This window comes from Myotis daubentonii, chromosome 2 (assembly GCF_963259705.1).
Source record: "Myotis daubentonii chromosome 2, mMyoDau2.1, whole genome shotgun sequence".
NCBI lineage: Eukaryota > Metazoa > Chordata > Mammalia > Chiroptera > Vespertilionidae > Myotis > Myotis daubentonii.
This window is the reverse complement of record NC_081841.1, coordinates 129,330,219-129,353,734: the sequence shown is the minus strand read 5'-3', so window position 1 is coordinate 129,353,734 and position 23,516 is coordinate 129,330,219. Positions and strand designations below refer to the sequence as shown.

At 40.7% G+C, this 23,516-nt stretch overlaps 1 protein-coding gene across 4 annotated transcripts; it reads right to left on the bottom strand.

The window, feature by feature from the left end:
* Positions 1–1,671: 1,671 nt before the first annotated feature.
* CKAP2 (cytoskeleton associated protein 2) lies at positions 1,672–22,164 on the bottom strand. Of its 4 annotated transcripts, none has more exons than XM_059684528.1 (9): positions 22,011–22,164; positions 21,023–21,107; positions 17,376–17,454; positions 16,399–17,261; positions 15,333–15,537; positions 12,960–13,130; positions 12,070–12,139; positions 4,397–4,652; positions 1,672–3,909 (listed from the first exon to the last, which is right to left on the bottom strand). In XM_059684528.1, exons 1-9 carry the CDS (start codon positions 22,078–22,080, stop codon positions 3,654–3,656), a joined length of 2,055 nt encoding a protein of 684 aa, XP_059540511.1. In that variant the 5' UTR covers positions 22,081–22,164; the 3' UTR covers positions 1,672–3,653. The 4 variants fall into 4 exon arrangements, with proteins under 4 accessions (XP_059540511.1, XP_059540512.1, XP_059540513.1 ...); XM_059684529.1 differs by having other exon boundaries at positions 17,376–17,451; XM_059684530.1 differs by lacking the exon at positions 22,011–22,164 and adding an exon at positions 21,448–21,915 and having other exon boundaries at positions 17,376–17,451; positions 21,018–21,107.
* Positions 22,165–23,516: the final 1,352 nt, after the last annotated feature.

Genomic DNA, 23,516 nt, shown 5'->3' with positions numbered 1-23,516 from the left:
AGTCTGCCCCTTGGGTGTGTCACTTGTGAATGTGTAGAGTTGTAATCTGGTTTGGTCTGAAGCTGTCCACTGGGTGCACTGGCTCTGGGGCCTCCCAGGAGGTACAAAGTCAGCCACTGTCTGGGACCACCAGACATAAAACATATGATCTGCAGATGGCTGCTGCTTGTGTTGGGGTTGGAGGTTCCCAGGGGAGGCCAAGCCATCTTGGGCCTCTTATTGAGCGGTAGAGAGCACACTGACGCCAGTTGCTGCTTGTTTGAGAGGTTTTAGGAAAGTCTGAAGCCTGAGCTAGGACAGGCCATTTATATGGAAAAGCCTCTGCAAACAACTTGGGTGGGGCTGCAAATTGGATGGGACAGGGTTTCAGGGAATCACCAGGGTGGAGTGAACAGTGTGAGCCAGACTAATGGGAACTCAGATATGGCTGCTAGTTAGTCCTGCGCTGGGGGAGGTCTCAGCATAGGAACAATGACCCCTGCAAGCACCCCTGTCTGTGAGAAAGCCACTCCTGAGTTCTTGCTCTGATGTCAGACAATCCAGTTCCTCCTCATATGTCCCCGGATCCCCTGGAGCCACTGCCCGAATGCTGGAGCTCAGAGAGAGTGAGACCATGTAAGTTCATGTGTGGATCCTTTAAGAGGAACTGCCTGGGTTTCCAGCAGCCTCCATGTCACTTAGCCACAATCCCCACTGGTTTTTAGAGCCCAAAGTTACGAGGACTTCTCTTCCCAGTTCTGGAATCCTGCGCTAAGGGTCTGGTGTGGGGCTGGACCCCTTGCTCCTTACAGGAGTCCTCCGCAGCCTAGATATCCCTCCTAATTGAAGAAAACAACACACTTAGGTGTTAGACGAGCCATTTCCACACCTCTGCCCCTCCTACCAGTCTCCATTTTTTCTTTACTTCTCTAGTTGTAGGACTTCCATTCAGCCAGCTTTCAGGTGGATCTGAATGATGGTTGTTCTGTATTTTACTTGTAATTTTAATGTGGTTGTGGGAAGTGGCAAGTACTAGTGTTTTCGTATGCCACCATCTTGGTTCTCCCTAAAGCTTGATTTAATGTGACTTTAAATCTTAATTTACTTATTTCACTGGAATAAAACCTTATAGGAATACTTTGAGGTAAGTTCAGGAACAGTAAACTGAATCCTTGCATATCTGAGAATGTTATTTGCTCTCAAACTTGAATACCTTGGGCATTGATGTCGAGTTTCACATGCATTTTCTCAGAGAGTATTTTGAGAATCCCAGATGTGATAACTGGTCTGGCTCCTGAATGTCTTGCACTTGTACCCAAAGGTGGAACTTGTCCTGCTGCTAATTGCTGCTAAAATCTGTGTTCCAGCACCCCCTTCATTGTTAAGGATTCCTTTATAAAAGTGTCTTGCTTAAGAAAGCCCTCTCTATCCTAAGGAAAAAATGTATTTTACATTTCCTTCTAATATACTTTAACTATTTATGCTACCTGGAACTTATTTTTGCAAGTGGTGGAGAGATTGAAATTTCTTGTTCTCAAAATGCATGGCTGACTCATAGCCATTTTCTCTACTGTATTGAGATGTAAAATTTATCATTTACTGAACTCCCATGTAGTCTTGATGTTACACTGCCTTGTCAATGAAAATTCCTCAAGTCAATTAGAAAAAAAAAGCAAGTTGCAGAATCACATGTGAAGTATCATGCCATTTATATCCAACAAAGCAAAACAAAATCCACATATACGCTTACTTATTTGAATACACAACTGATATAGGAAAACCCCAGGCAGAGTCTCTACTTTTCCCTAGGTACTTTGTTGTTCCATTGACTAGTAGTCTTTGCTACCAAAACTTTATGTGGTTGCCCAATGCCTCATGTTTACCTAGTTTAGGTCTACCTACATAGAAAAGACGAACTCAGCTCTGATTCCAAGTACCTATGAAAAGGATACTGACAGTTCAGCTTGGGTGCGGTATCCATTTTGGCCTATCAACCACAGGGATAGGCAGATAACATGTATAAAATGACCAGAGGGGATTATCTCCACTTTACCCTTCAGAAAGATGAGGTTCAATTAAGTAACTTCTCCATGGCCACATAACTTAAGAAAAGGTAGGAGCTGAGATTTTGAATATAGGCCTTTTAAACTTCAAAGCTCATAGGTCTATTAAACTTCAAGGCCCTTATGTTATAGATATTAACCCACTGTATGCCATAAGCATCTGTAATTGCAAGCAGTGGACCTTCCCCATACGCCACGCGCATCTATAAAAATAAAAAAAAGTTTTCCCTAAGTGGCAGCTCTGACCAACTTTAAAATCACTTTTCATGAGAATTTTCAGCTGAAAATATTCAAGAACACCCAAATTGTAATATATTTATTTCTATAATATTTGTTGCAAATTAATTTTTTTAATTAAATTCAAAGTATCAGTGTGTGGGGATGGTTTCTGTTTTGGACGTGTGGCAGTTAACTGGTTAAAAAGCTCAGTGCATAAGCCAACTTGAAGTTTATTTCAAAATGGCATATTTTGTGCCACTTGTACAAAGTATGAAAAGAACAAACTAAAGAAATAAGGTAAAAATTGCCTGGCCACTGTGTCGCAGTTGGTTGAGCATCATTCCACACACCAGGAGGTCACTGGTTTGATTCCCAGTCAGGGCACATACCCGTTGCAGGTTCTATTCCCAGAAGGGGGTGTGCAAGAGGCAGCCAATTGATCTCATCGATTTTCTATCTCTCTCTCTCTCCCTTCCTCTATCTCTAAAAATCAATAAAAAGTTTTAAAAAAAATACTTATGGTAAATTTAAGGTACAATTTTAGAGAAGTAGATTATTTTCAAAAGAAAATAACCATTAAGCACTTACTTTTAAGTGTTGAAAACCTCAAGTCAAATCCCACTATAATTTATTTCCAAAGGTGAGGTTTGAATTTATTCACTGTGGTTAAACTACATTTCATATTTGTTGAAATAAATGGCACTGAAACATCATTATGTAGATATGTTAATTTATTGTTTACATATTAGGCAGTTTTTTTAAAAAAAAAATCCTGCTCTCTAGAACAGAAGACAATGGAAGGTACTGTTATACAAATGGAATATATGAACATAAATGAGCCCAAGCATGTGATTTTCAACCACATTCATATTACAGTTTTAAAATGATTTAAGCTTTTACAATGGCCAATTACTGATTTGAAAACATGGACCTGGTAGAGGATAAATACTATTTAAATATCAGTTCAAAGACATAAACAATTTTATTATGGTATTTATGTGTGTGGGAAGAAGAGAACTGTTTACTGTATATAACTATTATGTTTCAGGGGACATTATTTAACAGTTAAGTTTTTATATTACAAAACAAGTTTAAGTATTAGTTATTTTAGAAATACCACTGGAAATAGAATGACATTAATTATACTAAAAGAACATAGTAAACTAGTTGACAAAGTTTAGCTACCTTAGAGAAAATCTTAATCTGTTGAAATAGACAATATAGGATCTAGCTTTCTGACAAGCAGAAGGCAACATCTATTATGTGAATATTATAAAAGAGTTTACTGCCATGAATACTTAGGTAACTTGGCCAACTCCTGAACTAAGACATATGAAGCCACAACAAACAAACACCCCAGGAATAATAAAATCCTTATTTCTTATCATAGCTTTATTTCTCTTCTGTTGTTTCAGTCTCCAAATACATCCGGCACAGTGCTGCATTAGGGCGGCATATAAAAGCATCAGTTTCATCCCCCAACTCTGTTAACTGTTCCAATGAAGACACACAAGGATAATGGTCTTTTAACATATCGGGCAACTTAGAAGTCTTGTCTTGAAGTCGCTGAGAACGTCTAACTGGTGTTAGAAACTTGAGCTCTTTAAATGCAGAATTAATTTCGTCAAACTGCATTTTCTTTTTTACACTAAAACAAACAAACAAAACCCCACAAAATTATTCCCAGAGTTAAAAAACATGTTAACATTTTTACTTTGTACCTTGATGCTATTTATCATACCATAACTTGTGTTATAACCATGTGATTGTCTTACAGAGAGGTACTGTGAGCTTCTTGAAATAAGGAATTTATTCTTCTCTCAATTTTTATTATAACTTGTACACAGTAGATACTTGAATATCTGTAGAACTGGCTAATTGTTGAGTTCCAAATCCTATATTATCACCAATCAGCAATTAAGATGATGTAAAAATTTTGTTTCAAAATGACAATATTTAGGGAAAAGCAAGCAAATGCAGTATTTAAATGGTGATGTCCAATGATATTTGATTTGTTTAAAACCATTTTGTTAACAAATAGTTCTAAGTGGAAGATAGCTCAAAGATTTTAAAATACCATATTTATTATCCCTAAGCAAAAAAACAAATCAGCACATTACATTTAAAAAGCTTACCTTTGCAAGTATGGTGTAGTAGACACATTATATTTAATTAAGCAACCCTCCCTAGTTTCTGTGTTGGGGGTTTTAACATCATTGGTTGGATCTTTCGTTTTGTGTACTTGCTCTTTTTTACAATCTTGAAATACTACATTTCTATGATGTTTATTTTCCATTTCAGGTTTTCCTGACTCTTGATTAACACCAATATCTTCGATGTTGACTTCTTGGATATTTTCCTTCGTTGCACAAGCCTCCTCAAGATTTTCTCCTATAGAAATACATTTATAAGTTATGCTTTTGGTCAAATTTAAGAAAACATTAAATTTATTCATAGCGAGCCAAATTTCCAAAATAAAAGAACCAAGCCATCTCCTAACCATTACTTTTCCTGAACAAATATTGCTGACAACTATTTAACTATCTATATACATATTTTTATATATTTTTTAATCCTCCCTGAGGATGTTCTTCTGTTGATTTTTAGAGAGAGTGGAAGTGATGAAGAGAGAGAGAAACATTGATGTGAGAGACACATCGATTGGCTGCCTCCCACACCCTGACCTGGATCGAGTCTGCAACTGCGGTACATGTTCTTGAGCAGGGAATCGAGCCCGGGACTCTTCAGTCCGTGGAGGGGGAGGTGGGGGGTGTCGATGCTCTATCCACTGAGTGAAACTGGCTACGGCTATTTAACAATATTTACCAACACTTGTGTGTCAGAGATTATAGATACAAATGTAAGAACGAAATCATCTCTGTCCTTTAAGAAGTTCACATTCCGTCCTGGCTGGTGTGGCTCAGCGGATTGGGGGTTGTCCTGTGCCTCAAAAAGTTGCCGGTTTGATTCATGGTCAGTGCACATACCCGGGCTGTGGGCTCAATCCCCAGTAGGGGATGTGCAGGACACAGCCAATGGATGTTTCGCTCTCACATCAATGTTTCTCTCTCTCTAAAAATCAATACAAAATCTTTTTAAAAAAAGTTCATATTCCATGGAAGGGACGCGCTTGAAAATAATTATAAAACAAGAAAATGGCTATAATTGAGATAAGAACCATAAAAAATAACTAACTTTGTTTGTAGGACAGAAAGATGGCTAGGGAAGGTGTCATGAGTAACATTTATGCTGGGTCTTGAAAAATAAGTACTTGACAAGACCAAGGAAGACAATTTTGGTATGAATGTTTTTTGGTTTTGTTTTTTAAAAAAAGATCTAGTAAGACAACATTAAAGGGCCAGTGTGCTTATAATATAAAGGAATATAAAGGTCAGTGGGGAGGAGGTAATGAATTCAGATAAAGAGAAAGGGTCTAGACCAGCAGTTCTCAACCTGTGGGTCGTGAAGCCTTTGGCGGTCGAACGACCCTTTCACAGGGGTCACCTAAGACCATCCTGCATATCAGATATTTACATTACGATTCATAACAGTAGCAACATTACAGTTATGAAGTAGCAATGAAAATAATTTTATGGTTGGGTCACAACATGAGGAACTGTATTTAAAGGGCCAGAAGGTTGAGAACCACTGGTGTGGACTATAATGAACTTTATGTGCAACAAGTTTGATACCAAAAAAAAACTCACGAGAGTTAGATTTGGTGACAATACAGGATGGTTTAGAATGGCAGGGAATGAAAACTAATAATGTGTGATGGTAAGACAAAGCTCTTTTAATAGTCTAAGCAAGGTGGCAGAGGTAGGCAATGAGAAGGAAGAGCCTAAGTGTTTTTTTTAGTTAGGAGTTAATAAGTGTATGTATTAGGGGCATCCCTTCAAAAATTTCTTCCTTTGGAGTCTTTAATGACAGAATAATTTTTTCTCTCTTTTATTTTTTTTGGGAGGAAGAGATGGTGTTATGGTGAAGCAGTAGAGAAAGACAAAGTTTAAAATACAACATGTCAGCTGTGAAAAATTTGTGAGACATCTGGTAAATCCATCAAGCTGAGAAGACCTCTAGACTGATAAGAAATTATTAAAGATTTTTACTAAGAGGTGTTTTAGTTTCATGATAAATGGAATGTTTGTTTTTTGGTGTGTTTTTTTTTGTTAATCCTCACCAGAGAATATTTTTCCACTGATTTTTAGAGAGAGTGCGAGAGGGAGAGACAGAGAGAAATATTGGTATGAGAGAGACACATTGATTGGTTGCCTCCTGCATGCACCCCAACCAGGGCTAGGGAATCTGTAACCAAGGTGCCCTTGACTGGATCTGAGTTAGCGGGCTGAGTCATACCGGCCAGGGCTGAATGTGTTTGTTTCTTTAGTGAAAAGATGTTGAAATGGGGAGAGGGAATATGAATTCTTTAATTCAACAAATATTTAAGTGTCTTAACATATGCTAGACACTGCATTAGCACTGGGGTACAATGGTGAGAAAGATCAGACACAGTCCTTGTCCATCAAGTTTACAGTTTAAAAGACAAGACAAACAATGAAGTGCATTAATTATTGCACAGAGAAAAAACTGGGAGCACAAAACAGGTGCATCTAATCTAGTTGGGTGGGGAGGATAGGTGGCTATCAGGGAAGGCTACCCCAAAGAATGACATTTGAGTTGAGGTCTAAAGGATAAAGAGGAATTAGATTAAAAGTAGAACACTGGCTTGGATAGACCAGAGAAAAAATAGGTAATATAGTCCTTTCTAGAAAATAAAAAAAGAAATTTAGAGATGTGAAGGAATGGGAGGGAGTGACAAGAGGCTGGAGTCAGGAATTTACCCAGAGAAGTGACAGTGCATTTTGACTGCAGCATTGAGAATGGATTAGAGTAAGAGTAGAGAAGCAGGCAGGGTAGGAGACTACTGTTGTAGTCCACGTAAGAGCTGTTGGTGATCTTGAATACAGTAATAAGAGTAAGGATGAAGAGAAATAGATGCATTTTAAGAGATGCTTACAAAGTTTAATTGAATTTGATTGGCTGAGGAATAGGGGTGGGGGTGTGAGAATGAGGCAGTGAAATATAATCCCAAGACTTCTGATGTAGAGAACTAGGCAGTGTCAGTTATTGAGAAAGGGAACCAAAAGAAAGAAGGTTTAGAGAAAAATGATGTTTTCAAGTGTGGAAATGTGGGCTTGAGGTATCTGAGAGACTCAAGTGGTGCTCGTCTCTGTTACTATTTGTCTTCTATTTCCCAATGCTACTTACAAGTAATTTTAATTTGTAAAACTGATTTTATATCTAGTAATTAAATATCTCAGAAAGCCAAGAGTTTATTGATAGCATTTCTTTTTCCATGTAAAGACAAATATTCTACCTGCTAGAAAACATTCCACAGGAAAGATAGAAAACTGAATTTGATTAAAATACTGTTTTCTCTTTCTACAGATCTCTAAAGCCAGTGAGAATTATGAGAAAGGCTTTTTTCTCTTAAAAAAAGTTTTTATTGATTTTTGAGAGAGTAAAGGAGAGAAAAAAAAACACATGGATGTGTTAAGAGAAACATCAATTGGCTGCCTCCTACATATTCCCTACTGGGGATCGAGCCCACATGCGCTGGCTCTGACTGGGAATTGAACTGGCAACCTCTTGGTGCATGGGACCATGTTCAATCAATTGAGCCACCCCTGCCAGGGCCGAAGCTTTTAAAATGAAATATTTATTTCCACTTTGCTGTCTTTAGTGTGTAAGACTCAGGATTAAGTTACTCTTTTTATTAATTTTTAAAAACAAAAGTATAATCCTATATAATAAAATCCTAATACGCAAACTGACCGATTCTATGACACACACTGACCACCAGGGGGCAGACACTCAGCGCAGGAGCTGCCCCCTGGTGGTCAGTGTGCTCCCACCGGGCTCACAGCTGGCAAGCGCAGCAGCAATGGCGGGAGCCTCTCCTGTCTCCGTGGCAGTGTGGGGAGTGGGCCTAAGCTGTCAGGCGGACATCCCCCGAGAGGTCCTGGACTGTGAGAGGGTGCAGACAGGGCTGAGGGGACCCCTCCCCAACCCCCCCGGACAGCACGAATGTAGTGCACTGGGCCTTCCAGTTGAAATATAACATTATATTAGTTTCAGGTGTATAGCAGTATACTGATTCAGTATTTGTAAAATTGTGAAATGATTACCAAAATAAGTCTATTTTTTTCTTTTGATGAGGACTTTCAAGATCTATTCTCTTAGCAACTTTCAAGTATACAATAGAGTATTATTAACTATAGTCACCATGCTGTGCATTACATCCCCATGGCTTATTTATTTTACAACTAGAGGTTTATACCTTTGGATCCCCTTCAACCGTTTTTGCCAGGTTGGGTTATTCTTAAACTTTTCTCCTCCTTTTGTTTATGGTATAGTACACTTTCCTGGTTTTTCCTCCTGTTTCCCTGACCATTCCTTCCCAAGTTTCATCATTAAATACAACTAGTACCATTAGAAAAAATATATCTTTTGTATGTTCTCCTAGGGGCATATTAACAGCAACCATCAATTGAAATATTCGCTGTTGAATTAAACATACTGCCAGTAAAAGAGGACCCCCTCACATGTAGATATTAACCATTAAGCCATATGCATATTAACATCACTGAACAGATTTTTGGTAACATGTAACCAAAACGTGTATAACACATTTAGAATTTCAGTATAATTTTAAATTTTACTTAAAGTTTAGCCCATGACCTAGATCTCTATATTTTAAATTCATTTTGTGTACTGAAAATAAGGATACTTGTAACTAATTTGGAAAGCAATTTAGCAGCAGTCATCAGGAGCCTTAAAAAGGTCAAACTGACACTTTTTAAAATTAATAAAAAATAAAATTAGTGAAAAAAAACCAGATACAAGCAACAATGATATATAATAGGTGCTCAAATATTTGTGACTGGCTGATACAGAGATGTATACTAAAAAATTGGAAATAACTCTGTTAACACATTGTATGCGGGAAACATGTTTACACATTTTACGTATTTATACGTTCTACCAGTGTAGTAGAGCGCGGGACACGTATTAATACGTTTTTTATAGACTAGCGGTAGAATGCGGGTAACGTATAAATACGTAAACTAAAGTTATCGTAATTTTACTGAACGTTGCCATTTGCGCAAAAAATTAGCAAAAGTGGCCCGCGCCACCTATTAGCGCCCGATAAAAACTACCCGCAAACAATGTGTTAAAAAAAGAAACAAATTAGCTTATACTTATATGTAGTGATTTCTCCTTTCATCTAAAATCCCATATACTAAAAGGGTAATATGCAAATTGACCCTAACAGCAGAACCACTGGGAATGACTGGTCACTATGACACACACTGACCACCAGGGGGCAGATGCTTAATGCAGGAGCAAGCCAGGCTGATGGCTGCCAGCACAGCAGTGGTGGTGGGAGCCTCTCCTGCCTCCTCAGCAGCGCTAAGGATGTCCGACTGCAGCTTAGGCCTGCTCCCCGCTGGCAAGTGGACACCCCCCGAGGGGTCCCAGACTGCGAGAGGGCATAGGCCAGGCTGAGGGACACCCCTGAGTGTAAAATTTTTGTGCACCAGGCCTCCAGTAGTTAATATTACCCATGGTTAAAGTTTAATGAACTTACTATGTGCCTAGGAATTTGATTCTTATATACAGGTATGGACAAAAGTAGGTTCACAGTTGTAATACAAATCTACACTAATAAAAGAGAAACATGGTAATTGGAGTACGACCGCTACCCTTTTCATTGGCTAATCAGCAAGATATGCAAATTAACTGTCAGCCAAGATGGCGGAAGGCAGCCAGGCAGCTTGAAACTAACATGAGGCTTGCCTCAGTGACGAGGATCTTGGAGGAAACCAACGTTCCCTGCCTGCGGCTGCAGGCCTCTGAGCGGGCAGTTTAAGAAACATTGCAACAAATACCACCGGACTTCAGCCAGCAGATTCGCAACATTGTAAGCAAAGGCCAGAAACCTACTTTCAGCCGCGGAGGCCTAAGAGCTGGAGCCAAGCCTCAAGGTAAAGCTGACCCAGAATAAAATTAAAAAAAAAAGAAAAAAAGGAGCAGTTGGGAACTTCAGTCACTCCCAGCCTGAAAACAGCCCTCAGCCCCTCACCCAGACTGGCCAGGCACCCCAGTGGGGACCCCCACCCTGATCCAGGACACCCTTCAGGGCAAACCAGCTGGCACCCACCCATGCACCAGGCCTCTAACCTATATAGTAAAAGGATAATATGCCTCCCGGCACCGGGATCAGCGTGACAGGGGGCAGCGCCCAAACCCCGATCGCCCTGCGGCTCTGTGTGTGACAGGGGGCGGGGCCCCAACCCCCTGAGCAGCCCTGCTCTGTGCCTGATAGGGGGGAGCTCCCCAACCCCCCTACCCCCCGACAGGCCCTGCTCTGTGTGTGATGAGGTAGAGCCATAACCTCCCCATCGGCCCTGCCCTGAGTGTGAGAGTGGCGGCGCCCCAACCCCCTGATCGGCCCTGTTCTGTGGGTGATAGAGGGCAGTGCCCCAACCCCCTGATGGGCCCTGCTCTGTGCATGACAGGGGGTGGCACCGCAACCTCCCCATCAACCCTGCCTTGAGTGTGACGGGTCGGTGCCCCAACCCCTACCCTGAGCATGACTGAGGGTGGCATCACAACCTCCCAATCTGCCCTGCTCTGTGCATGACGGGGCAGCGCCCCAACTCCCCAATCGGCCCTGCTCTGAGCCCGACCAGGGGCTGCACCTAGGGATTGGGCCTGCCCTCTGCCACCCGGGAGCAGGCCTAAGCCAGCAGGTCGTTATCTCTCCGATGGGTCCCAGACTGCAAGAGGGCACAGGCTGGGCTGAGGGACCCCCCCGCCCCCCTGAGTGCACAAATTTTTGTGCACCGGGCCTCTAGTAAGTAATAATAATACAATAAACTGTTTCACATACTCATAACTTTAAACCTACTTTTGTCCAATGCTGTACATTATTTCATTTAATGGTCCTAAGAATCTTAAGAAAGATCTTAACATTATCCTATTTTACAGAAAAGGGGTTAAATTTCTTGTGAAAGTTCATAGTAACTAGCACCAACCTATATCTGAATCTAGAAGATATTTACTTTTAAATACCTGATCACTAATGAACCTCTTATCGCCTCTCAATCTATTCCTAGCAAAGAGAATTTCTAAATGAGTGTCTCTCTAGCATAGAACATATGATCGATTTTATTATTATTTTTGTTAATCCTCACCCCAAGGATATTTTTTCCATTGACTTTTAGAGAGTGGAAAGGAGGGGGGAAGAGAGAGAGAGAAGAGGGAGGGAGAGACAGAGAGAGAGATCAATGTGACATCAATTGTTTGCCTCCTGCACCTGCCCCAACCTGGCTGGGGATCAAACCTGCAACCAGGTATGTGCCCTTGACAAGAAATCAAACCCAGGACACAAACTGATGCTCTAAAAACTAAGCCATGCAGGCCAGGGCTATGGTGGAATTTAATAAGCAAAAAGTTTTTAGAGGTCTAGTCAAACTGCCTCAATCTTAAGACAGGAAATTAAGTTCTACAGAGGTAAGGTAACTTTCACAGACACTCAATGACAAATTTGGGTTTTGAATGAGACCTCCTAATTAAAAATTCTTACTATAGATAGCTATTGAATCTCAGAGGTACATCAACAGATGTATGAGAAAAGATTAACCTACATATTAAAAAAATTAAAAATGATAAAAGAAAAACAATTCAGCAAAGAAATTTAATAAAGTCACAATCCCCTTGAAGGAAACAAAATGAAACTTACCAAATTTAACTTTTTCTTGACTCTTCATTGTTAGAATATCTGCAATTGCATGTCGCAATTCTTCAATAGGCTTGATTTTTTTTAAATGAAGAGAGCAGACACATGTAAGTTTATATTCTCAGACTCTACATTGTCCAAGTTTAAAATATTAAGTCCAGTGATTAAATTTTATATTATAAAACAAGGCAGTGGCTCTTAGACCACTTATTTTGCCACTCGAATTGAAAAAATGCCTGTCTTCTCCAATTTATAAAATAAAAATAAACTTAAGGAATGAGATTTCATCAGTTTAAAATTTCCCCCCCATAATTTTTCTTAAGGCTTTGGTAACTATTACGGCTTGCCTGATATGAACATTATTAGTAAACAAGTAGCAAATTAATATTATTAATATCTATTAAAGAGCTGATTACATTTAAGTCTACATTAACCTTTAAGTTTATTCCTTTTCTCCTCATTCAAGTACATAGTTATATTTTTGTGTTTCACATGGTATTAAATGTGTCTTTGAACAGCTCAAGGTTAAAAAATTCAACAGTTCACTAAGTGTCCATTATATGCCAGATATTATGAGCACTTCCCATGCCATGTGCGGGAAGAGACTGGACAAAAATTGTACACCTATGGACGAGGACGGTGGGGGGGGGGAGGGAATAAGGGCAGGGGGTGGGGTGGGAACCAGGTGGAGGGGAGCTACGGGGGAGAAAAGAGGAACAACTGTAATAATCTGAACAATAAAGATTTTTTAAAAAATGCAATTCTTGTGGCTTTTAATCATTCATATATATATAACACACACATATATATATGACAATTTTATTAAGTTATGATATATCTCAAATAATTCTGAATAATTTACATGCACTGTAATTAATAAGTTTTAATTTCACCTGAGCTCCTGCCAGAATGGCCTTCTCAAAGATTGAGATAATATTTTCAATAGAACTTGTGAGTGGTTCGACACGTGCAAGGCATATCCAATACTTAACAAGTTTTTTGGCATCTGGAATATTTTTAATCAGGTCATTCAGTGTGTTTAATACTTCTTCTTTGGGGCATCCCTAAAATGTCAAGAAATAAAGTGAGTGTTATCTTTTAGCATAGAAAGTATAAGCAATTAAGCTCACTATAATCAAAATCAGTGATAGAAAAAAGTTGATGGAAAATTGTTCATAAAACTATCCACTATTATCCTCCTCACTCCAAATTTATTCTGAATGGCTAGTATGAGGCATATTGGTCATAAGTACAAGGCAAAAGAACATAATACACTAGTTGAGAAAAACATTCATAAAAAAACGACTAACACTCTCCTTGGTCTTGATATTTATCCTCTTATCGTTTTTATTGTAGATTCCAGTTGTTAATCTACACTAATAAAAGAGAAACATGGTAATTGGCGTACGACCGCTACCCTTCCCATTGGCTAATCAGCGAGATATGCAAATTAACTGGCAGCCAAGATGGCGGCCGGCAGCCAGGCAGCTGATGCAAACAGGGAGGCTTGGTTGCCCCAGCATGAGTAAGCCAAGGTTCCCCGTCTGCAGCTGGGGGGCTCTGAGCTCCTGAAGCAACAACTCCAAAAGATACAATGTTTCAATTATAGAAGCTAAAAGATGGCAGTTAATTTGCATACTCAGGCTCCAAGCGGAGCGGAGCCAAACAGCCCTGAAGCGGCAGGGCAGAGGCCTCAGGGACGCGGGAACAGTGGAGCAGACAGGCCTGGCCCGGGATCAGCGGAGCCGAGAGGCCTCCCGGCCCGGGATCAGCAGAGCCGAGAGGCCTCCTGGCCCGGGATCAGCGGAGCCGAGAGGCCTCCCGGCCCGGGATCAGCGGAGCAAGAGGGGTCCTGGCCCGGGATCAGCGGAGCGAGAGGGGTCCTGGCCCCAGGATCAGTGGAGCAAGGAGACCTCCCAGCACCAGGATCAGCGTGACAGGGGGCAGCGACCAAACCCCTGATCGCCCTGCAGCTCTGTGCATGACAGGGGGCGGCGCCCCAACTCCCCAATCGGCCCTGCTCTGGGCCCCAACTCCCCAATCGGCCCTGCTCTGAGCCCGACCAGGGGCTGCACCTAGGGATTGGGCCTGCCCTCTGCCACTTGGGAGCAGACCTAAGCCAGCAGGTCGTTATCTCTCCGAGGGGTCCCAGACTGCGAGAGGGCACAGGCTGGGCTGAGGGACCCCCCCTCACCCCCCCCCCCCAGTGCACAAATTTTTGTGCACCGGGCCTCTAGTATTTATATTGTATCTACCAAGTGTTTCTGAGTGAAAATAGTTCGCAGGTTTTAAAATTATATCTGTCAGGTACTGATATTAAGGTTAAAATCAATCTGTAATGGTTTATGTAAGTTATATATAGTTGAGTAGCAGGGGAGAAAAATTCCATAGTATCAACAAAAAACTCCAGCTAAGCAGAAATAAGAATTGAATCAGTTTCCCTAATTGTAATTTTCATTGGTCCTCAAAACTACAAAATGTTTGATGATGCTCATGAAGACTAAAGTTTGAAATCATACTGTGTATATTCAGTCTTGCTCTGGAACTTAGACAGTAGTGTATGACCAAAGCAAGATTAAAGAGTAGTTAGGAAATAAAGAAAACATTCTGGAGTTATTATAGTCTGTCAAATTTTGGTCCAACAATAAAATACAATAAGTTCAAGATCATAATGATGTTGGGTGAGATGAATCAAAGTATTTGAAAGTATTTTAGTCAATCTGAATTTAACCTGTGGTAATAAGGACTAATTTGTGTTGCTAGACTTGGTAAATTATTAACATCATAGAGGAATACAATATTTGTAACTCAAGTAAAAAAATCTATTCCTTTGATATATTTCTATGAACTCAATGAAAATGTTGTCCATTTTATTTTATTTAATATATATATTTTTTATTGATTTCAGAGAGGAAGGAAGAGGGAGATTGAAACATCAATGATGAGAGGATCACTGATCGGCTGCTTCTTGCATGCCCCCTACTGGGGATCGAGCCTGCAACCCAGGCATGTACCCTTGACTGGAATTGAACCCAGGACCTGTCAGTCTGCAGGCCAATGCTCTATCCACTGAGCCAAACTGGCTAGGATGAAAATGAAGTCCATTAAAGGCCAAAGAAAATAATCTCATAATTAACAGTAAGTCTACATAACATCAGTGACACATTACTTGGTCAAACAAGACTGACTATAATTAATGGGATAATACTTATAAAGGTAGTTTGCAAAATATAAACTACTACACAAATATAAGATAAAGACATTACCTCATTAATCAGGTTTAGGCACTCAGAAAATGTCTTGTTTACTTTTTCAGTAAATAATCTTTGTTCATCTTCTTCTGCCATGGTAGTCCAAAATGACCCAACTGGTTTTTCATTCTGTCCTTCAGGTTCAGGCTGGGTTATTACTGAGCTAGGAGGCCTTTTCAATATTTTTCCTCTGCTAGCTCTCCACTCACTCAGACGAGCTCTACAATTATAAGCAGTACATTACTATGATATTACTGATAGCATTGTCAAATAGAGGAAAAGTTAAAAAATATTTCAAACCTTTAAGTAGTTCCACGCTAGTGGCAAGACATGGTTCACAAATATGAAGAAAAAAAATTTAAAAATATCAAAGTGAGCCCTGACCGGTTTGGCTCAGTGGATAGAGTGTCGGTCTGGGGACTGAAGGGTCCCAGGTTCAATTCCGGTCAAGGGCATGTACCTTGGTTGTGGGCACATCCCCAGTGTGGGGTGTGCAGGAGGCAGCTGATCGATGTTTCTCTCTCATCGATGTTTAACTCTATCCCTCTCCCTTCCTCTCTGTAAAAAATCAATAAAATATATTAAAAAATATCAAAGTGAATTATATGCTCAAAGACATATGAATTTTTTTTTAATATATATTTTATTGATTTTTTACAGAGAGGAAGGGAGAGAGATAGTTAGAAACATCGATGAGAGAGAAACATCAATCAGCTGCCTCCTGCACATCTCCTACTGGGGATGTGCCTGCAACCCAGGTACATGCCCTTGACCGGAATCGAACCTGGGACCTTTCAGTCCGCAGGCCGATGCTCTATCCACTGAGCCAAACCGGTTTCGGCAAGAATGAATTTTTAAATGGATGTTATAAAATACTTCCTAATTCCATTAAGAATTTTAACTTATGCTATATAAAACCACCTAATAAAACACATTCAAACACAGTAACTCAGGTCATACTGTTCCACAATATAAATTTGCCTACACATGACAGTAGAGAATACACACACACAAAAATTCTAATAAATTATAAACCAAATCACAAATTTGAAAATTCAGCTAATGCATTACATCTACTTACTTTCTTTCTTCTACGGTTTCTTTGGGCTGAGCCCTTCTATTGCTGATAGTTGCTTTTGCTATAGTATGCCTGCACTGGTCAATGGTTTTTGACTTTTCTATCTGTTTGATATTAGAAGATGAAGCAGGCCTGGCTATCATTTGAGATGTGATGCTTCTTGATACTGTCTTATTTCTTTTTACTTCCTGAGAAGAAATGGTTTTGACACTAGTTAAAACTGTATTTAATTGTAATTCTTTCTCATGAGACCCCTTCCGAACTGTAACATTGGCAATGCCTTGTTTCTGGGAGTCCTGGGTATTATGAGTATTACTGTGGTGACTTCTAATAGGAGGACGTAAAAGTTGTTCATTCTGAGATGTAGCCCTCACAAATTTAGTCGTAGTCATCATATTTGAGGCTCTGTGACTTTTTGCTATTACGCTGCTGGTGTTTATAGGCTGAGGTTTTGTGGCTTTAGAGATAGGAGTTGAAAGTTTCTTTGTTATTGCAGAATGCTCATCTTTGGCTTGTACAGGTTTTCTAAAGGAATTAACCTTAGACTGAACAATTTGGCCACGATAAGATCCAAGCACAGGTTTCTTGAGCACGTTAGCATCTTGCTTTGGTTTTTCTGTAGTCACTTGTTTCTTTTTATTATTGTTTTTAATGTGAAATGCTTGGCTTAATGTCATACGTTGACCTTGGTGATCATTTGTAATTGGTAACAACTGCAGAGTTTGATTATTATTCTCCAAGTTATTTGTATCAGTGGCTATAGTTGAATTGGTTAATTCATTAGAAGGTTTTAACGGAATACAATCTTTTCCCATTGTTACATTATTTTTGCTCCTTGTAGGTCCATGAACATTTTCTTTATCAGCCTAAAAGAGTAATTTGAAACAAATTAGTATTTCAGAATTCATTTCTTTCAGAAAGAGTTTAGGAGAAGGAAAGGGGGGAATGGGACAGTTTTGAGGACTATGTCCATATCTTACCATTTTTGTCTTAAGTTTCAGAACTTTTGTCTCTTCTTGGACCAGACCCTCAGATGTCATCATTCCCTCGTTTCTACTACTTAAAAAAATAAAAATAAGAGAATTTTAAACCCCACACCAAAGACGGTTTCCTTTTTCTGGGAAGGGATGGAAAAATATTAACCATTACCTGACTTCATAATTTTAAACTGACCTAAGTGTAGGGAGCTGCTCTAGTCAAGCCTTGGGCTGACCTGTGGCAGGGCCACAAACAAGTCCCAGCCTGGAGGGCAGAGCTCTCCTAGCATAATTAAGCCTGATTTTGTAGCCCTCCCTAATTCCTTCCTAAGTAGCTAATGGGTTGTGGGAGGTGCAGCAAGTGTTGCCAAAACAAGAACATTTGTGTACATGTTAATCTACCCTTGTTTTAATCAGACTATAAAATAAAGCATAGGCTTGCAGGCTGGGTCTTTTGTGTCCTCATCCAGGCACAGGAGATCCACCGAGCCCCAGCTGAATTCTTTTGTCTGTCTTTTCTTCAATCCTTCACCGCCCCTCCTCAGGTTCACCCTTGGCCATGCTGGTATGGTACACCTAAGAACTGAGAGATTTATTTGTCCTCAGCAAAACTTTTATTATTTGACTTAAACTCCTTTTTACATATTTAGACTGGTTAGTATAGACTGTGAGAATCTTTTAGCAAGGAAAAAATAGGGTCAATTAGATGCCATTGATTCTAAGATAAAGCTCAAGTTCAGAGATGTAAAAATGTGGGGAAAAAAGTACATTTTAGCATAAAATATTTGCAATCTATAGAGCTGATAATTTTGGTTGTACTGCCTTTCACATCTATTTGCTTAGTCTGCTTGGAGAAGCAGCAGAACTTTGAAATAGCTTGTACCACCCATTTTCAATGATGGCAGAGAAGGATCAAAATGTGCTACTGAACTGGGTATATTGGTAGCTAGTTTCTGAGTATAGGTGCTTCTCATTCCTTCCAGGCATTGCCAGTGGCCTAGAGCACAGCAACATCTCTAAATTTTAAGCTCCTGTATTCAATTCCTGATGGCAAATACTCCTCTTGTTACTACCTGGCCGGCTGTTTGGTGTGGGTGGGAGATGATGCTCAGGGTCAACCTGCCAGGTTGCTCCCAATGTGGTACCTTCATTAATAAGACCACTTATTGATCTCAGATTCTATTACTTCTGGGATTACAATATACTGTGATAATATTTCATTGACAAAATTAGAAGGAATCTTAATTTTTTTGGTTAATCCTCACCCGAGGATATTTTTCCCATTGCTTTTTTTAGAGAGAGTGGAAGGGAGAGGGGCGAGGGGGAGGGAGGGAGGGGGAGGGAGAGGGAGAGGGAGAGCGAGAGCGAGAGGGGGAGAGGGAGGGAGGGGGAGAGAGAGAGAGAGAGAGAGAGAAACACTGATGTGAAAGGAACATACTGACTGATTGCCTCTTGCACATGCCCCAACTGGGACTGGGGATTGAACCTGCAATCCAGGTATGTGCCCTTGACCGGAAATCAAACCCAAGACCCTTCCGTGCATGTGCCAATACTCTAATCACTTAGCCACACTGGCCAGGGCTAGAAGCAATCTTGATAAGAATTAACCCATTTTTCTTCCACCAAAGACTATCAGCCTGTCTCTGGTATTCTCTTCCTTCTAGTCTAAAGCATGACCTACAACATGCCAATTTAGGGTCAAACTCTCCATTCCTACACCTAAATCTTCCCCATTTCAATATATGGTATCACTATACACTCAGTTATCTAAATTAAAAGCCTAAGATCATTCTTTTGTTTGTTTTAAACAAGGAACTATGGGATTTATGAAAATGTTTATTCTAAAGTAAAGCAACTTATAAATGTGAAATTAAAAGCTTAAAAATTTTTTATTTGGAAATAAGGCAGACTTACAGAAAGTTGCAAAATTATCAATAGTTCAAAGAATATCCATATATGCTTTACTCAGATTTGCCTACTGCTAACATTTTATCCCACTTGCATTATCATTTGCTCTCTTTCTGAACATGTGTATGTGTAGAGTACATACAATTTTTTTTATCATTTTAATATAAGTAAACAAACTCAAAGAGGCCAGGTATCCCCCCTGAGGTTTATAGTTGTAGTGGCAGACCTACATATTCCAGCCCAGGTCCTTATCACTCTAACTAACCTCATACTCTTAAATTGCACAAAGAGCCTGGAAGAATGTCACTACCAGTTATTTGGAAAGAGTGAGGGGACCTTTTGACTTCCTTTTTTATATACTTAAGGGTTTTTGTTTTAGTCACAACCATGTACTATTTAAAAAAATTTAACAAAACAATACAAATATATTCCTATGGATCACTGAGACTAAAACAAATGATTTCCAAACATTTAGGAGAGCCACCTCCCAAGGAACAATACTCCCCCCACCCCACACATACACTCTAAAACCTTGCTAAATTATACAAAGACTGGCCTTTGTAGTACTGTATAAACCATGTCAATATTTTGGTAAAAATACACATTTTTCTTTAAAATTGTTTCTTCTTAGTGTGAATTTACACAAGAAATGGTGATCTGATGCTGTACAATCCAATAAGGTAGCCGCTAAGCCACAAGTGCTGTTGAGCACTTACAATGTAGCTAGTCCAAATTGAGATGTGCTGAAAGTATTAAAAACTGACCAGATTTTGAAAACTTAATACCAAAAAGAATATTTCAATTTTTAAAGTATTACATGTTAAAATGACAACACAGGATATGCTGCATTAAATAAAATGTTATTAACCCATTGTACGCCATAAGCGTCTGTAGACACAAGCGGAGGACCTTCCCCACACACCACACATATTAAAAAAAACATAAGTTTTCACTAAGTGGCAGCCCTAACCAACTTAAAATCATTTTTTGTGAGAATTTTCAGCTGAAAATATTGAAGAACACCCAAATTTGTGAGTAATATATATATTTTTATAATATTGATTGCAAATTGATTTTTTAAAATTAAATTCAAAATATCGTGGCATGTGGGGATGGTTTCCGTTTTGGACATGAGGTAGTTAACTGGTTAAAATTCATTTTGGCCCGACTGGTGTTGCTCAGTGCTCCGTAGTTGAGCGCTGGGCCATGAACCAAGAGGTCACCTGATTCTGGGTCAGGGCACATGCCGAGGTTGCAAGCTTGATCCCCAGAAAACCAATGATTCTCATCATTGATGTTTCTCTCTCTCTCTCTCTCCCTTCCTCTCTCTCTAATACCAATGAAAACATATTTAAACAATTTTTTTAAATATATTTTATTGAGTTTTTACAGAGAGGAAGGGAGAGAGATAGAGAGTTAGAAACATCGATGAGCAAGAAACATCGATCAGCTGCCTCCTGCACATCTCCTACTGGGGATATGCCCGCAACCCAGGTACATGCCCTTGACCGGAATCGAACCTGGGACCTTTCAGTCCGCAGGCCGACGCTCTATCCACTGAGCCAAACCGGTTTCGGCATGAAAACATATTTAAAAAATTCATTTCACCTTAATAAAACTTTAAAAATGTAGTTCCTAGAAAATTTTTAATTACACATGTGGCTTACATTACATTTTTATTGGAAAGATCTGAATAAGTTTTACCAATCGGAAAAAAAAAGTGTTTTGTTTTTTTACCTCACCTGGAGAATTTCTGATTTTCCTGTTTGTATGCAGAGAGAGTTTTTCTTTTTAACAGATGCTCCTTGAGTTTTTGTTTTCTTTGCTCTGAATAACAAAACAGCTACATGTCAACATTCGTTACAATAACATCGAATAAAAATGGACTAAATGAAGATTTTACTTCAACAAATGTTCTACTTAACATCACATCTTATAGATAGCAGAAAATCGCCCAGCATTCAGTACTGCCTTTGGAAAATCTCATTACTACAAGGCTGCTACTATACGGTTGGTCCCACAACCACTCTGCACAAGAATCGCATTACCTTCTACCTTGAAGTGAAACATCTGGAGAACATAATTCTCAACACACGGTTACCGAAAGGCAAGCTTTGGGAAACCAAATGGTAGAGGTGACGACACTGGACTCCACATTTTCATTTACCGTAATTGAGTCGGGTGACATTTCTTTGTTTTCCCAAGTGTAGGCCAGAGAAATAACTGTATTACTTCTGAGGACCTAGCCAACCCTAGGTTTTCATAATGTCGAGGGCGTTAACAGGGAGCATCAGAGACGACAAGCCCATCTGAGAAATGTGCTCCCAACTCCAGCGGTGGGACCGCCCGGAGCAGGCGCCTTCAGTTCTCGCGCCGAGGTGGCCCGGCCCCGCAGCGCCGGCTCCGTCCGGAGCCCCGCACGCCCGCTTTGATAAACGCAGCGCTGACCGGTTAGGCCTGTCTCTGCGGCTGGCGGGTTACGCCCCGCGGGTATGGGCTGCGCGCGAAGTGATCAGCCCGTAAACAGCGGCCGCGGGGCGGTACCGCGCCGTCAGGAAGGCAGCGGCGAGACGCCCAGTGACCCGTTCCGCGTCTCAAACGAGTCGTCAGGGCTGAAGCGGGTCTGCGGACCCAAGGTCCTGAGCGTTGGGCCGGGCCGGCCCAGCCACCCCCACCCCGGCTGCCCGGTCCCCTCGCCGGGTCGCGCGGATATCGCGCCGCGGCCCTCACCTCTGAAGGCGAACTGGACCCTCTGACTCGGGGGAAGCTGCAGGTCGCGCGGAACCGCCGGGGAGCTCATCGCAGGGCGAGGCAGGAGGACGCGTCTCCTACCTGACCGCGCCGCCAGCCCTCAAGCAGAAGCAGCGGCACGACGCACGGCGGGAGAGGCGCGGCCGACGCCTCCGCCCATTGGTGCCGGCGTGAATTGAATGGGCCAATGGGCGCAGGGGGCGGGGCCTGGGCTACGGTCGCTGCGGCGGGTCTGCCGGTTTCTGTTCGGGCGGCCCTTGGCTGAATCCCAGGTTTTCAAACCAAACAGCCCCGTCTTGGACCTCGTTGGCGTCTGCCTGCAAAGCCTCTGTTAAATAGCAGGCATTTAGAAACCCACAGTCCGTTAGGGATGGCAGACGGGAAAAGTGCTGTTTGGCTGCAGCTCTAATTAAACATGGGCGTGTTCACCGAGAGGAGGAAGAGGATATAAGCGCGAACTACCTACGTCTTAAGAGCCCGTGCATTTCCCTTTCACAATGACTGCATCCCAGCTCTCAGGTGGGACGTCATCATCTCCTGTTTCTTGGATGAGGAGACAAGCTCAGAAGTTATTTGTTCACAAAGCTTGCAAAGGGGAGCTGAAACTAGGATATAAGTTATTTTGTACTATGCAATAATCAGATGCAAAAAAGAGAGGAAGAGAAAGGGATAAAATGAGGATAGATCCTTCTCTTATAACACTCCTGTAAGTTAAAATAGTATTTGTTGTAGACATTTTGGGTGTGCGTTTAAGTGTGCTGCCATAATTTTTCAGTTCCCATCTAAAAATATCTATCTTCATAAAAGCCTAGCAAACATCTAATCCACGAAACAAAATAATTCGTGTAGAAAAGCTTTTGAGAGTTTTGTCTGAACTATGCCTTTCTGTTTTTAAGCATTGGATGCATAACATTTCTCCACCTTGCCTGATCACTGCATTAAGGCTGGGCTGGACTGTTTTAAGCGCAGACAGAGATGGGTGGATGCAATTTCTACCTCCCTTGCCCAGGGTCAAAGGGCCTCCACAGCTGGCTCTCAACCCTGGTCAGCTTTCCCTGTCTTTCTCTGCTTTTTTTCTTCAGGCATCTTAATGAGGAAGTGAGTTTGGGATATTCTGTATTTTTTTTCTTGGTAAAACAACTCTGAGAGAACCAACCACCAAACAGTGCTTATCACCATCCTTAAGATATCACTGCTGTTAATTAACAGTACTGTTAATATTGTTGATTATTTAACTAAAGTTTGATCAGACAGGTTGGGTAACCAGGGATTCCCATTAAGTGACTGAGAACAGTTTGACAAAAATGAAACAGTTAAAAAGTGACTCAAGAACCTCCAAAGCATTATGTTAAATGAAAGAAGCCAGCCACTAAAGGTTACACAAATAGTATGATTCATTTACATAAAATATACAGAATAGATACACTTATAGAGACATAACACAGATTGGTGTTTGCCAGGGGCTGGGGTAGAGGGGGATGGGGA

Coding starts and splice junctions, on each gene's coding strand:
- CKAP2 (XM_059684528.1), bottom strand. CDS start 22,080: ATGAGCTCCCCGGCGGTTCCGCGCGACCTGCAGCTTCCCCCGAGTCAG. Junction 17,455..21,022: donor GAAAATCAGAAATTCTCCAG/GTGAGGTAAAAA, acceptor TATTTTTTTAAG/TAGTAGAAACGAGGGAATGA. Junction 15,538..16,398: donor GAAACCGTAGAAGAAAGAAA/GTAAGTAGATGT, acceptor TTATAATTGTAG/AGCTCGTCTGAGTGAGTGGA.